We start from the raw sequence: 16893 nt of genomic DNA, 5'->3' as shown, positions 1-16893 counted from the left end.
GCAGCTTGACTGAATTGCAGGTTCTAGCCAGAACAATAAGGCAAGAAAATTAAAGCATTAAGATAGGAAAAGGATGACAAATCAGACATTTCTATAAAATGGATTGTTGTAACAGTTATAGTACTATATAAAAATATTGAATTGTAAACATAAAATAAGTAACTTTTATGGAATGTAAGTTATACCTCTGTAAAGCTTTTTAAGTCTAAAAGAAAAATTAACCTTGCCAGTGTAGGACTACTTCCTGGATTGCTTTAGATAAATTCTTTGTCTGAATATCATGATCCAATATGGGTATAGTAGATGTTCCCTTTGTAACATTATATATTTAAAAGTTTTAATTTCTTGAGCTAATTGCTTGCTTTGCAAAATGAATACATGCTGTTTTAAAATTTTTCCCTAGGGATCATTGAATAGTGCACTCTCAATAGACAGATTGTATGGAATGTAAATTGTATTTCAATAAGCTTATAAGAAAATGAAGGGGAATGAATTTGACATACCAAACTGCCTGTTCTACTGGTAGTATTTTCAGAGAAGTGTTGTGTCCGTCTAAAAACTAGAGGTTAAAGACCACAGTGTTTGTACTTTAAGTAAAAAATATTTGGTAATTCCCCCAAATATATATATATATATATATATATGCCTGTTAGTTTGTATTTAACTTATGGTGGGTTTTCTTTTTTTTTTGCTGTTCTATTCCAGTCATGGGCAAGAGTTTTTCAGCAGGCCATCACACAATAAGAACTCCTATTCCTATTTTTAGATAAAGCTGTGTAGAGCTGATTTTAGGCTTTTAATTTTTTCTGAACTGAAGCTTTAAGAAATCATTGTCATCTGCAGTCAGGTCAACCAGTTATTTTTAGAGGTTATGTGATTGATTCACTGGGGGCATTTTACATCTTTTCCCTATTTCTGAAGTGCCATTCTCACCTTGTATTATGAAGAATAACCTTCAAATGTAGTGGAACCCTGTTACTTGTCAGGGATGTAGTGGTGTTGTGTATCTTCAAGGTCAGTAATTGGTTAACTTCCATTTGCCTTTTTCCTTTCTGTAAAGGTGCTTGTGAGCGAGGATTCTGACAGTGATGGCATCGTGGCCCATTTCCCTGCTCATGAAAAACCAGTGTGCTGTATGGCTTTTAATACAAGTGGTATGTCCTTCCCCTCACACCTATTTATATTATGAGTTTTCTACCCAGTTTTTTTATGAAATATATGTGTTAGGGTATATGACCTAAGTAAGTAGTTTTCAGTGATAATTGAATGAATGAATTTATAATAAAAATTTAGAAATGCTATAAAGATTAATTTTACTGAGTAAAGTTGTGATTGAGTAGTAAAAATAATATATATAGACTAGTACATAAACAGTGCTGTTGAATTGCATTTATTTCTGTGTTACAAGGCAAGGACTTTAGTATTCGAAACTACTTATGTATGTGAATGGCATTTTATCTGTAACTGCATGTTCCTTTTAAATAATACAGTGACAGATGTCATGTTGATTAAACAAGTCTTCCCATTTTATATAATGTGTGTGTATGTATTTTGCCAGACTGTTTGAATGTAAGTTACATATGTGATGACATTTTACCAACTACAGATTAAGCATACATTTTCTAAGAGTAAGGCCCTTCTTGTACTTTGTAACCAAAGAGTATATTATATTCAAAAAAGTAACATATTGTATTATCTAAAATCCAAGTCGTAATTTAAAATTTCCCAACCGTCTCAAAAATGAGTTCTCTAACTGATTCAAATCAAGATCTAATTAAAGTTCACTCCTTATGTTTTGTGTCTCTTTGTGAGTGAGTGAGTGAAGTCGCTTAGTTGTGTCCGACTCTTCGCGACCCCGTGGACGGTAGCCTACCAGGCTCCTCCATCCATGGGATTTTCCAGGCAAGAATACTGGAGTGGGTTGCCATTTCCTTCTCCAGTTTATGTCTCTTTAGCTCTTTTTAATCCACTTTATAGCTTTCACCTTTTCCCTCCTAACTTGCAATGACTAATTATCTTGACCAAATTCTGCATTTGTTGCAAAGTTTTTCCTTATAATAATGTTTTCCTTTTTTTCCTTAGAGGCTTTTAAATACATTCAGCCCTGAAATTATTTTTTTCAAACTTCCTACATATTGCTGTCTACTTCACTTCATCCTAGCAGGGGATACATTATATCAGGCCATCTTGTAATTTATAATACTACTTTTGATCACATGAATAAGTTCGTGACCATCAAATGTCTATATTCTGAAAATAGATTCTCTCATGGAGATTAGCAAGTGCAGAGTGTTACTTTGGCCTCATTTCTTGCTTTTTTAAAAAAAAATATTTATTTAATTTTTGGCTGTGCGGGACCTTCGTCGCTGCACAGGCTTTTCTTTAGTTGCACTGGGTAGGGGCTACTCTGTAGGTGTGGTGCACGGGTTTCTCATTGCAGTGGCTTCTTTTGTTGCGGAGTCTGGACTCTTGGGCACGTGGACTTCAGTAGTTGCGGTTCCCGGGCTCTAGAGCACAGGCTCAATAGTTGTGGTGCACTGGCTTAGTTGCTTTGTGGCACGTGGGATCTTCCCAAACCAGGTATCGAACCTGTGTCTCCTGTATCATCAGGTGGATTCTTTACCATAGAACCAGCAAGGAAGCCCTTGGTCTCATTTCTGAAACAACTTTTTACTAAATAGTTTTGTTATTATACATTGAAGGCTATAGAATGGTGGTTTTTCTATCATATTTTTAGCATTGATTAACTTCTGTTAACTCTGTTTAAAGAGAGTTTTCTCTCATTAACCAGAAATGAGCCACAGTTTTCCTAGATGTAAAAGACAGGGTAAATATGTAATACTTCCTCTTTAATTACCAATTTTCATAGTTAGGAATTGGTTTAATACTTCCAGTGGTGAAATTTCACTCCAGTGGACTTATTTTAAAAATACTTTGATTATGAATAAAAGATAAAATTGCTCTGATGCTTTCAGAGCTGAAATAGTCTTCATTAGTTTGTGGACTTTTCCTTGCTTGGTGGGTCTGAGGAGATTGCCATTTCTTATTCTGTAGAATATTAGTTAAAACTAATGAAAGACCCATCTTTTTCCTCCTTCTTTTCATCTTTTCAGATCAAGAATGATCATAAGAGGATAATATAAAGTATTTGAGCAATCTTCCTCCTCTTAATTAGCCATTTTCAATAGAGAGGAAGATTTTATAGTAATTGTTGATCAGTGGATAGGTTTAATTAATAAAGACAGAGATTTATTGAAATGCTCTGAGTGTTGTGGGATTTAAGTTGAATTTGAAGAAACAATCTGGAAGTTATGTCACTTATAGTACTCTTCTTAGAGTAACCAGTATGACTCATTTTTGATAGTCCATCTGTTATGTCAGATTTCCTTTGTGTTAATATATGTTTCATATGGCCAGAGTTGGGATGCTTTCAGACATTTGAAGCTGTATTTTTTCCTGTCTGTGAATCTCCATTGTTATAAAAACAACTTATATAACTTAAAGGATGTTGTAGTTACCTCTGTCATCGTGTAGCAGTTAGTTCTAGAAGACCGTAAATTTCTGTGATTTCATAGTTTTGTTCTACATTTGCCACTTGATTTATGTTTTATGTTTTAATGGAAATTTTTGTTTTAATGGAAAGATTAAAGTTATGTTTATACTTAAAATTTTATTTTAACTTTTTATTGAGGTATAGTTGATTTACAGTGTATCAGGTACACAGAAAAATGATTCAGTTGTATAATATATATAGTCTCTTTCAGATTCTAGTGTAGGTCATTACAAGATAGTGAATATAATTCCCTGTGCTGTGTAGTAGGTCCTGTACTTTTCTGTATTCCTAGCATGTTAATTGTATAACTGTATAATTTATCTTGCAGTAATAATTTCTTTAATATTTTTTTGCTAGCCTGTCTGTTCCAGTTTACATTAGGATTCACTCTTGGTGTTATACATTCAAGGTTTTGAAAAATAGATAATGGCATGTATCCACCATTATAAGGGCTTCCCTAGTGGCTCCGTGGTAAAGAAGCCACCTACCAATGTAGGAGACATGGGTTCGATCCCTGGGTTGGGAAGATTGACTGGAGAAGAAAATTGCAACCTGCCCCAGTACTGGTTCTTACCTGGGAAGTATACAGAGAGAGGAGCCTGGTGGGCAGCAGTCCATGGGGTTGCAAAGAGTTGGACATTACTTAGTGACTAAACAGTGACAGCAGCAACAATCCATCATAATAGTACTATACAGAATAGTTTGAACAGTTGAACAAAATCTCTGTTGCTCTGCCTGTTTATTCCTCTTTCTCTCAATTCCTGACAACCACTGATCTTTCTTCTCTTTCCATAGTTTCAAAATGTTATATAGTTGGAATGTTACACATTTCACATTGGCTTCTTTCACTTACTAATATGCGTTCAAGTCTCCTGTGTCTCTTCATGCCTGTGTCTCTTCATGCCTACATTGCTCATTTCTTTTTAGCATTGAATAATATTCTATTGTATCATACTTTATTTGTCATCTGTATATATTATTTACCGAGCTGTGTGTATCTTTTGTCCATTTTTAAATTGGTTTGTTGGTTTTTTGATTGTTGAGTTTTAAGTGTTCTTTGTATGTTTTAGATAACAGTCCTATATCAGATATGTGTTTTGTAAATATTTTTTCCGAGTCTGTGATTTGTCTTCTCATTCTCTTGAAGTGGTTTTCAAATCAAGGTATTTAACTTTATTGAAGCCCAACATCAATTATTTCTTTGACTGATCTTTCCTTTGGTATGTAACACTTCAACACATGTGAATTGATGTTTTTGTACTGTTGTATCTTTATTCAGTCTCACACCGAATCTTATAATTTCTTGGAAGAAAGAGAATTTTATGAGAATGTCAGCATTTTAAAAAAATTTATTTATTTTGCTGCTCTGGGTGTTTGTTGCTGCCTGTATGCTTTCTTGAGTTGCGGAGAGTGAGGGCTCCCTTCTGGTTGTGGTTGTGGCTTCTCATCGTGGTGGCTTCTCTTGTTGAGGAGGACAGGCTCTAGGGCGTGCGGGCTTCAGTAGTTGTGGCTCATGGGCTCTAGGTTAAGACTCAGTGATTGTGGCACACAGGCATAGTTGCCCCTCAGCATGTGGAGTCTTCCCAGACCAGGGATTGAACCCACGTTCCCTACGTTAGCAGGCGAGTTCTTAACCACTGGACCACCAGGGAAGCCTTGATATTTTATGAGTTTTAGGATCTCTTAACATTTCTTATTGAATCTAAAATAGCTTCTTAACCTGGGTCTGAGGGGTTCAAGGGGAATATTTAGAGAGTATGTGAACTTAGGAAAAAAAATCGCATCTTTATTTTCTTTAGTGAAAGTGAAAAGTAAAAGTGTTATTCCCTCAGTCATGTCTGACTTTTTGTGACCCCGTGGACTGTAGCCCACCAGGCTTCTCTGTCCATGGGATTCTCCAGACAGTAATACTGGACTGGGTGGCCATTCTCTTCTCCAGGAGATCTTCCCAACCCAAGGATCCAACCCAGCTCTGCTGTACTACAGGCAAAATCTTTACTGTCTAAGCTGCTAAGGAAGTCCTGTTTTTCTTTAACCTTTACTGAAAATTCTTTCACTTAGCAATATGTACAATAAAATACTGAAATATTAGCTTTTTTGTGAATTTGTAATATAAATAATGGGTATTTTCATATCTTTTTGATGTTATTTATATAATTCTCTAATTAATACTTATGGTTCAAAATCATGGCAGAGCCTGTATTTTAATGTATTACTGTTAATAAAAAAAGCACATATTCTACTGCATGTCAATTAGTATTTTACCTTGTCTTTAAAAAATATTGTTATGAGAAAGAGGTTTTTAGGCTTCATCATATTGCTGAAAATTTTCATGGCAATAAAATGTTTATGAGCCCATTTATGGTGGGCTGCCGTCTGTGGGGTCACACAGAGTCGGACACGACTGAAGTGACTTAGCACCAGCAGCAGCGTGCTTTCACTTGTTTCAACTGAACACATCGGAAGCTAGACTTCATTCGCAGTGCCTGGTTCAGTCCCTACCCATGGAGTCTGCTGGTGGAATAGGGACTTCAAAAAAAAAGAAAAAAGGAAGACAGGTCTTTTGTGGAGCAAGGACAGAATGCTAGGAGATGAATATTAACTTGGTATTTTGCTTTTGGGGAAAGTTCTTCAAAAGAAAGCCAGTTCTAAATGGGAGCCAAAAGATGATTTGTTAGGAAATAATGATTCAGTCCCTATTAAATAAATAAATATTAGTTGAATGAACGAGGCAAGAAAAATATGGCATGGCTGACATAGATTTTGAAGTAAAGGCTGTGTACAGTGGACTCATCAGTTTATTATGTGGCAGATTAATTTTTCAGTGTGTCATCATTTCTGCTTTGTATCTGTTTAAAAGTTTGAATGAAATGATGGGTTCATAATTCAGCAAGCACTCAGAAAATTGATTTGCAGAATCTTCTGTAGAAGCTGATAGGCACAGAATTCATGCCATTGCTTACAATTCATCTTAATTTTTACTGTTTATTTCTGAGTATTTTTGCTGTTCAGAATATGAATTTTATTGCTTGAATATGAACAAGTGTATATATAAAATATTCAGTTCTCAATGATTTAAAGTCTTGATTTTGTTTCAGCTATTCGGTAGCTGAACAGCTGCTCAGAGAAGGGCATTGGGCTCAGCTGTGGCTACCTATTATCCAGCTCCTATCACTAGGTGACATTTTATTTTGCTTGTTTAATTTCTGTATCATATTTCTTGGTTTATTCTAACACTCTTGGATTGAGACATTCATATGTATAAAATATTTGAGTCAAGAGTCTTCTTTGCTATTTGTAAATATCTTAGTAGTTATTGTTTTTCCCTGTAGTTATTTTTGTAACACTTAAAAAATATTTGGGGAGATCAGATATATTTTCTATCAAGATTTAAGTTCTCTATAAAGAGTTGGAATGACTGAAGTGACTTAGCACACTCAGCATGGACGCACAGTGTCATCTAACTTAAATGGCCCCTGCCTCACACACTTTTTTTAAAAATTAAATTGGCCCTTTCAAAATATAACTTGTAGATCCTCCAGTAACACTCCAGTTTTTCCTTACATGGATCCAATATATATTTCAAAATTTATTTATATTCAGTGAGTTTTAACTGACCCTCCAGTAATTCTCTATTTGGTTAAAGATTTTCTCATTGGGTCTGCAATGTGGCCAATAATAAGAGTAGTACTTGCTGGTACTACTTAGAAAAGTATAGGGAAGTTCACTTAGAAAAGTAAGCAAACATATAAGAAAAGTTGATTGCCTGTCTTTTGTTTGTAAACCTGATTTTCTCTAACTAGTTTACCTGTATATATCTCACTGTTAAACATTTTTATTTAGAGCGCCTTATCTTTAGATCACAGAGTTATTAAAATATCCTGGATATCAAAATCCAGGATCAAACCAGGAATGTTGTCCAACTCCTGAGAAATTTTAAAAACAATTTACATGATGGAAAAACACTGCAAAGGGAATTAAGGAGAAAATGTAGATTGCTTGAATGGGTGGCGTGCAGTTTGGCCGTGTGTGGAACCTATTCAGAAAAGAAATTAAGGGATACCATTAAATAGAGTTGTGAAACTTTTAGTTCAGCAGCTGCATTCAGTTTGTTATTCAATTTCTCCTTCCCATTCTTGTTTATTAGCTGTGACTCTGAGTCCTGAATTAAAACAAATATTATAATGGCAACATTTATGATTTGTTTAGAAGTGCCAGAGAGACCTTGTGCTTAGAACAGGGCAGCTTCTGTATGGGTGGTGTAAGTTTGTTGCTTTCAATTATTTAGATACACAATGAGTAACATTTTCTAGGGAACTTATTTTTTTAATTAATAAGCTTTAGTTTTTAGAGCGCTTTTAGGTCCACAGCAAAACTGAATGGAAAGTACAGAGAGCTCTCATATTTCTGCCTTCCCCTCTCTCTGCCCACGTGCCACACCCACACCCACACAGTCTCCCACGCTATCCACCTTCCACCTGACAGTGATCATATTACAACTGATGAACCCATACTGACACACTGTTATCAACCACAGTCCATAGTTTACATTAGGGTTCACTCTTGGTGTTGTATTTTCTATGGGTTTTGAGAAATTAATATTGACATGTACCTACCATTATGAGTGAAGTGAGTGAAGTCACTCAGTTGTGTTTGACTCTTTGCGACCCCATGGACTGTAGACTGCCAGGCTTCTCTGTCCATGGAATTCTCTAGGCAAGAATGCTGGAGTGGGTTGCCGTTTCCTTCTCCAGGGAATCTTCCCAACCCAGGGATTGAACCCTGGTCTCCCACATTGCAGGCAGACGCTTAACCCTCTGAACCACCAGGGAAGCCCTACCTACCATGATACCTACCATTATAGTATCATACAAAATAATTTCACTGTCCTAAATGTTTCTCATGAAATTTGGGACTTCTCAGTCATTGTTTCTTTGTCTCTTTCCCCCTCTTCTTTCCTTCCGGGACTCCTGTAGATTTACCTCCCACAGATCTCAAAGGCTCTGTTCATTTTTCTTCATTTTTTTTTTCTCTCATTTTGGATAATTTCAGTTGATTTTTTCCTGCCATTTAAATTTTCTATTTGGGCCCCTTCATCGAATTTGTCATTGCAGTTACTGTACTTTTCAACTCCAGATTTGTGTTTGTTTCTTTTTATAATGTTATCTCTTTATTGATGTACCCTACTTGGTGAGACATTCTTCTCAAACTTCCCTTTAATCCTCTAGACATGCTTTCTTTGCATCCTTGGCCAGCATTTAGTTGTCTCATCATTTTCTATTTTATGGATCCTTTGTAAGATACATGATGTGGAAATCTTTTTTCTCAGTGAGAAGTTTTTCCTTTTATCTTTTTAATAGGATGTTTTGCAGAGCGAAATTCTTCAGTTCAGTTCAGTTCAGTCGCTCAGTCGTGTCCGACTCTTAGCGACCCCATGAATCACAGCACGCCAGGCCTCCCTGTCCATCACCAACTCCCGGAGTTCACTCAGACTCAAGTCCGTCGAGTTGGTGATGCCATCCAGCCATCTCATTCTCTGTCGTCCCCGTCTCCTCCTACCCTCAATCGCTCCAAGCATCAGAGTCTTTTCCAGTGAGTCAACTCGTCGCATGAGGTGGCCAAAGTATTGCAGTTTCAGCTTTAGCATAAGTCCTTCCAATGAACACCCAGGATTGATCTCCTTTAGAATGGACTGGTTGGATCTCCTTGCAGTCCAAGGGACTCTCAAGAGTCTCCTCCAGCACCACAGTTAAAAAGCATCAATTCTTTGGCAGTCAGCATTCTTCACAGTCCAACTCTCACATCCATACATGACCACGGGAAAACCATAGCCTTGACTAGACGGACCTTGGTTGGCAAAGTAATGTCTCTGCTTTTTAATATACTATCTAGGTTGGTCATAACTTTCCTTCCAAGGAGTAAGCATCTTTTAATTTCCTGGCTGCAATCAGAATCTGCAGTGATTTTGGAGCCCCCAAAAATAAAGTCTGACACGGTTTCCACTGTTTCCCCATCTATTTCCCATGAAGTGATGGGACCAGATGCCATGATCTTTGTTTTCTGAATGTTGAGCTTCAAGCCAACCTTTTCACTCTCCTCTTTCACTTTCATCAAGAGGCCTTTGAGTTCCTCTTCACTTTCTGCCATAAGCGTGGTGTCATCTGCATATCTGAGGTTATTGATATTTCTCCCAGCAATCTTGATTCCAGCTTGTGCTTCTTCCAGCCCAGCGTTCCTCATGATGTACTCTGCATATAAGTTAAATAAGCAGGGTGGCAATATACAACCTTGACGTACTCCTTTTCCTATTTGGAACCAGTCTGTTGTTCCATGTCCAGTTCTAACTGTTGCTTCCTGACCTGCATACAGGTTTCTCAAGAGGCAGGTCAGGTGGTCTGGTATTCCCATCTCTTTCAGAATTTTCCACAGTTTATTGTGATCCACACAGTCAAAGGCCTTGGCATAGTCAATGAAGCAGAAATAGATGTTTTTCTGGAACTCTCTTGCTTTCTCCAAAATCCAGCGGATGTTGGCAATTTGATCTCTGGTGCCTCTGCCTTTTCTAAAACCCGCTTGAACATCAGGAAGTTCACGATTCATATATTGCTGAAGCCTAGCTTGGAGAACTTTGAGCATGACTTTACTAGCGTGTGAGATGAGTGCAATTGTGCGGTAGTTTGAGCATTCTTTGGCATTTCCTTTCTTTGGGATTGGAATGAAGACTGACCTTTTCCAGTCCTATGGCCATTGCTGAGTTTTCCAAATTTCTTCACATATTGAGTGCAGCACTTTCACAGCATCATCTTTCAGGATTTGAAATAGTTCAATTGGAATTCCATCACCTCCACTAGCTTTGTTCGTCATGATGCTCTCTAAGGCCCACTTGACTTCACATTCCAAGATGTCTGGTTCCAGGTGAGTGATCACGCCATCGTGATTATCTTCGTCGTGAAGATCTTTTTTGTACAGTTCTTCTGTGTATTCTTGCCACCTCTTCTTAATATCTTCTGCTTCTGTTAGGTCCATACCATTTCTGTCCTTTATCAAGCCCATCTTTGCATGAAATGTTCGCTTGATATCTCTAATTTTCTTGAAAAGATCTCTTGTTTTTCCTATTCTGTTGTTTTCCTCTATTTCTTTGCATTGATCGCTGAGGAAGGCTTTCTTCTCTCTCCTTGCTATTCTTTGGAACTCTGCATTCAGATGCTTATATCTTTCCTTTCCTCCTTTGCTTTTCGCTTCTCTTCTTTTCACAGCTATTTGTAAGGCCTCCTCAGACAGCCATTTTGCTTTTTTGCATTTCTTTTCCATGGGGATGGTCTTGGTCTCTGTCTCCTGTACAGTGTCACGAACCTCTGTCCATAGTTCATCAGGCACTCTATCTATCAGATCTAGACCCTTAAATCTATTTCTTACTTCCACTGTATAATCATAAGGGATTTGATTTAGGTCATATCTGAATGGTCTAGTGGTTTTCCCTACTTTCTTCAATTTCAGTCTGAATTTGGCAATAAGGAGTTCACGATCTGAGCCACAGTCAGCTGCTGGTCTTGTTTTTGCTAACTGTATAGAGCTTCTCCATCTTTGGCTGCAAAGAATATAATCAATCTGATTGCTTTTTGTCAAATGCATTTTTAAAATTTTGTTAGTTGTATTTTTGTGTTCATGTCTAAGAAATGGTCAACAGTCTGGGTGGGGCGCAAAGCTTTTCTCCTATGTAATTTTCTAACAGGATGTTAGTTTCACATTTATATTTAAATTTAAATATTTTTGTGTTATTTTTGTGTATAATGTATCAGGTTTAGGTCCCTGTTTTTTGCTACTTCATCATTTTTTCCAAGATATTATCCTTCTTCCTTTGAATTACTTTTGTACTTTCCTAAGTTACACACTTCTGTTGGCTATTTCTGGTTTCTGTGATGAAGATGACTTCTTTTAGCATTTTCTGACTTTCAGCAGATTATTTTGCCCATAATTTTGAGGACTGTTTCAACTAGATTTGATAGTTTAGTTTGATGGTTATTTCTTTCAGCAATTGTCAGCTCTCTTTGTTCACAGCTTTTGGCATTATTAATCTTATCCCTCTTGATTAATTGGGTACAGAGTTGTATTTTTGTGGGGGCAGTGTTCTGATCTGTTACATCAGCTAAAATGGAGGCACTGAAAATTATTCAAAAGGTTACTGAGTTCTCCTTACCCTCACCTGTTTGAGCTCTTCTTCCTTCTTCTGTTCTGCTCAATGTGAGAGCAGCTACTTTTAATTACTTTGTATTGAACTTAGTTTTCAATAGTATTTTTTATAACTTTGGTTTGGTTTTTCATCAGTTTCTCATAGAGCAAGAACAACAGCCTCTTTTGATTTTACAAATCCAGCCCCAAAGCCTATTTACTGGTCATTTGAGCATGTAAAATGCTGTCTATGATACGTGGTTTAGACAATAACCTGTGAACATGTATTAGCTCAGGCTGCAAGAAGGCAATACCATAGAGTCGGTGGCTTAAATAACAGAAATCTCTTTCCTCACAGTGTTTGAAGCTTGAAGTCCAGGATCAGGGTTTGGCTGATGGTTTCTCCTGAGGTGTTTCTTCATCACTAACGGAAGGCCACCTTCTTAACATGTCTGCAAGGGAGCAGGGAAAGAGAGAAAGAAAACTATCTCTGTGGTGTCTCTTCTTACAAGGACACTAATACTCTCACATCAGGGCCTCACCCATATGACCTCATGTAAATTTAATTACTTCCATAGGTACAGCGACCCCCACCACGTATAGCTCCCACCCCAGCTCCACATATAACCACACTAGGTTTCTGGCATTTCATTATAGGAATTTAGGGGCTATACAGACATTTATTCTATAGCCATATGTATGAGAATCATTCAGTTACTCTTGTTTTTAAAAAGTCTTACTTTATCCCAGCCCAATTCTAGGTTATTCTGTTCAACTATGGTTGTCGTATCATGTTCCATTTTTACTTCCATTTTAAGATATTCAAATGTTTTGTAAGAAATGTTAATGACACAAACATCTTTCAACAACTTTATTATTATTGAGTACATTGTCTAAAAGCATTACAGCATGGGACAAGTTTACCTCTTCAAGCTGATCGACATGTTTCCTCCCATATTTGGCCATTCTAGTTATTTTTCAGTACCTTAAACATATTACATCATTTTACCTCTGCCTGGAATGCTCATTTCCCTGCCTCTTATTTATCTCTTGAAAGTGTTAGTTGCTCAGTCGTGTCTGACTGTTTGGGGTTGAAAAGGAGTCACTAGGCTCCTCTGTCCATGGGATTTCCCAGGCAAGAATACTGGAGTGGGTAGCCATTCCCTTTTCCAGGGCATCTTCCCAACCCACGGATCCTATCCGGGTTCCCCCGCATAACAGGTAGTTTCTTACCGTCTGAGCCACCAAGGAAGCCCTATTGTCTCTTGAGTCCCATCTTAAGTATCATTTGGGGAAAACTTACCTGATCCTATGTAAGATATCATGTCCCCCCTTCACCTGGGTATTTAATAGGGCAAGTTACTTAATCTGCTTGGATCACTCCCAGTACTTTTATTTCCTCATCAATAAAATGAGGGGTGTACTGTCATCTAAAACAATACATAAAATATAGTGAGACCTTAATAAATATTAACTGTTGTTGTTTACTTTATTGTTAACCTCCCTCATCCTAGTTTTTAATTTATTTATACTCATCTAGAGTATCCTTTCCGGAGAAGGCAATAGCAAGCCACTCCAGTACTCTTGCCTAGAAAATCCCATGGATGGAGGAGCCTGGTAGGCTGCAGTCCGAGGGGTCGCTAAGGGTCGGACACGACTGAGCGACTTCACTTTCACTTTTCACTTTCCACTTTCACACATTGGAGAAGGAAATGGCAACCCACTCCAGTGTTCTTGCCTAGAGAATCCCAGGGATGGGGGAGCCTGGTGGGCTTCCGTCTATGGGGTCACACAGAGTCAGACCCGACTGAAGTGACTTAGCAGCAGCAGCAGCAGCAGCAGAGTATCCTTTCAACATGTTTTCTGTTCAGTTCAGTTGCACAGTCTTGTCTGACTCTTTGCAACCCCATGAATCGCAGCACGCCAGGCCTGCCTGTCCATCACCAACTCCCGGAGTATACCCAAACCCATGTCCATTGAGTCAGTGATGCCATCCAACCATCTCATCCTCTGTCATCCTCTTCTCCTGCTGCCATCAGTCTTTCCCAGCATCAGGGTCTTTACAAATGAGTCAGCATGAGGTGGCCAAAGGATTGGAGTTTTAGCTTTAGCATCAGTCCTTCCAGTGAACACCCAGGACTGATCTCCTTTAGGATGGACTGGGTTGATCTCCTTGTAGTCCAAGGGACTCTCAAGAGTCTTCTCCAATACCACAGTTCAAAAGAATCAATTCTGCACTCAGCCTTCTTTATAGTCCAACTCTCACATCCATACATGACCACTGGAAAAACCATAGCCTTAACTAGATGGATCTTTGTTGACAAAGTAATGTCTCTGCTTTTTAATATGCTGTCTAGCTTCGTCATAACTTTCCTTCCAAGGAGTAAGCATCTTTTAATTTCATGGCTGCAATCATCATCTGCAGTGATTTTGGAGCCCAGAAAAATAAAGTCAGCCACTGTTTCCACTGTTTCCCCATCTATTTGCCATGAAGTGGTGGGACTGGATGCCATGATCTTAGTTTTCTGAATGATGAGCTTTAAGCCAACTTTTTCACTCTCCTCTTTCACTTTCATCAAGAGGCTCTTTAGTTCTTCCTCACTTTCTGCCATAAGGGTGGAATCATCTGCATATCTGAGGTTATTGATATCTCTCCCGGCAATCTTGATTCCAGCTTGTGTTTCCTCCAGCCCAGCGTTTCTCATGATGTACTCTGCATATAAGTTAAATAAGCAGGGTAACAATATACAGCCTTGACGTACTCCTTTTCCTATTTGGAACCAGTCTGTTTTTCCATGTCCAGTTCTAACTGTTGCTTCCTGACCTGCATACAGGTTTCTCAAGAGGCAGGTCAGGTGGTCTGGGATTCCCATCTCTTTCAGAACTTTTCCACAGTTTATTGTGATCCACACAGTCAAAGGCTTTGGCATAGTCAATAAAGCAGAAGTAGATGTTTTTCTGGAACTCTCTTGCTTTTTCGATGATCCAGTGGATGTTGGCAATTTGACTTCTGGTTCCTCTGCCTTTTCTAAAACCTGCTTGAACATCGGGAAGTTCACGATTCACATATTGCTGAAGCCTGGCTTGGAGAATTTTTAGCATTACTTTAGTAGCGTGTGAGATGAGTGCATTTGTACGGTAGTTTGAGCATTCTCTGGCATTGCCTTTCTTTGGGATTGGAATGAAAACTGACCTTTTCCAGTCCTGTGGCCACTGCTGAGTTTTCCAAATTTGCTGGCATATTGAATGCAGCACTTTCACAGCCTCATCTTCCAGGATTTGAAATAGCTCAGCTGGAATTCCATCACCTCCACCAGCTTTGTTCATAGTGATGCTTCCTAAGGCACACTTGACTTCACATTGCAGGATGTCTGGCTCTAGGTGAGTGATCATACCATCATGATTATCTTCGTCGTGAAGCTCTTTTTTGTATAGTTCGTCTGTGTATTCTTGCCACCTCTTCTTAATATCTTCTGCTTCTGTTAGGTCCTTACCATTTCTGTCCTTTATTGAGCCCATCTTTGCATGACATTTTCCCTTGGTATCTCTAATTTTCTTGAAGAGATCTCTAGTCTTTCCCATTCTATTGTTTTCCTCTATTTCTTTGCATTGATCGCTGAGGAAGGCTTTCTTATCTCTCCTTGCTATTATGCTTTTATTTTGTTTCCAGATATTATTAGCCTGGTAATTTTCACATAGATGATAGTAAGTGTACATTGATTAGTTACATTAATTAATTGTCTTATCTGTCTTTTTAATCTTGGAAGTGTTAGTTGCTCAGTGGTGTTTGACTCTGGGATCCCATGGATTGTAGCCCACCAGCTTCACTGTCCATGGAATTCTCTAAGCAAGGATACTGGAGTAGGTAACCACTTCCTTCTCCAGGGGATTTTCCTGACCCAGGGATCAAGCCTGGGTCCCCTCTTATAGGCAGATTCTTTATCATAGTCTGAGTCACCAGGTACAGCAGGCGGTGACCAAAATCATCTCAAAGGAAAAGAAATGAAAGAAGGCAAAGTGGTTGTCTGAGGAGGCCTTGCAGATAGCTGAGAAAAGAAGAGAACTGAAAGGCAAAGGAGAAATGGAAAAATATACCCAACTAACTGAATGTAAAGTTCAAGAGAATCGCAAGGAGAGATAAGAAAGCCTTCTTATGTGAACAGTGGAAAGAAATAGAAGAAAACAGTAGAATGGGAAAGACTAGAGATCTCTTCAAGAAAATAGGAGATACCAAGGGGGCATTTCATTGAAAAATGGGCTCAATGAAGGACAGAAATGGCAAGGACCTAACAGAAGCTGAAAAGATTAAGAAGAGGTGGCAAGAAGACACAGAAAACCTGTACAACAAGGGTCTTAATCACCCGGATAACCACAATGGTGTGGCCACTGAACTAGAGCCAGACATCCTGGAGTGTGAAGTCAGCTGGGCATTAGGAAGCATTACTATGAACAAAGCTAGTGGAGGTGATGGAATTCCAGTTGAGCTATTTAAAATCCTAAAAGATGAGGTTATTAAAGTGCTGCACTCAATATTCCAGCAAATTTGGAAAACTGAACAGTGGCTACAGGACTGGAAAAGGTTAGTTTTTATTGCAATCTCAAACAAGGGTGATGCTGAAGAATGGTCAAACTGCTGTATAATAGCACTCATTTCACATGCTAACAAGATAATGTTCAAACTACTTCATGCTAGGCTTCAGCAGTGTGTGAACTGTCAACTTTCATATGTACAGGCTAGACATATAAAAGCAGAGGAACATCCATTGGCTCACCAACATCCAACAGATCATAGAAAAAGCAAGGAATTCCAGAAAAACATCTCCTTCTGCTTCATTGACTATCCTAAAGCCTTTGACTGTGTGGATCACAACAAACTGGAAAATTCTTAAAGAGATGGGAATACCAGACCACCTTACCTACCTGCTGAGAAGCCTGTATGTAGTTGTTTCACATCAGAACCGGATGTCAAACAACTGACTGGTTAAAAATTGAGAAAGGAGTTCATCAAGGCTGTATATTGTCACCCTGCTTATTTAACTTCTATGCAGAGTACATCATGTGAAATGCTGGCCTGTATGAAGCATACACGGGAATCAAGATTACTGGGAGAAATATCAACAACCTCAGGTATGCAGATGATACCACTCTAGTGGCAGAAAGCGAAGAGGAGC

The 16893-nt window shown here is 38.3% G+C and overlaps 1 protein-coding gene across 9 annotated transcripts in view; it reads left to right on the top strand.

Annotated features, from left to right (window-relative positions):
* BCAS3 (BCAS3 microtubule associated cell migration factor) overlaps positions 1-16893 on the top strand; it is a 600416-nt gene that overhangs the window by 179263 nt on the left and 404260 nt on the right. For all 9 annotated transcript variants that reach the window (XM_055400120.2, XM_088828643.1, XM_088828641.1 and 6 more), the window contains one exon: positions 1061-1154. In XM_055400120.2, coding sequence (XP_055256095.2) covers positions 1061-1154 — 94 coding nt within the window. The remainder of the gene's footprint in view (positions 1-1060; positions 1155-16893) is intronic.

This window comes from Moschus berezovskii, chromosome 20, assembly GCF_049115385.1.
Source record: "Moschus berezovskii isolate FMDL1 chromosome 20, NW_MosBer_1.0, whole genome shotgun sequence".
Classification (NCBI taxonomy): Eukaryota; Metazoa; Chordata; class Mammalia; order Artiodactyla; family Moschidae; genus Moschus; species Moschus berezovskii.
This window is presented reverse-complemented; position numbering and strand designations above follow the sequence as displayed.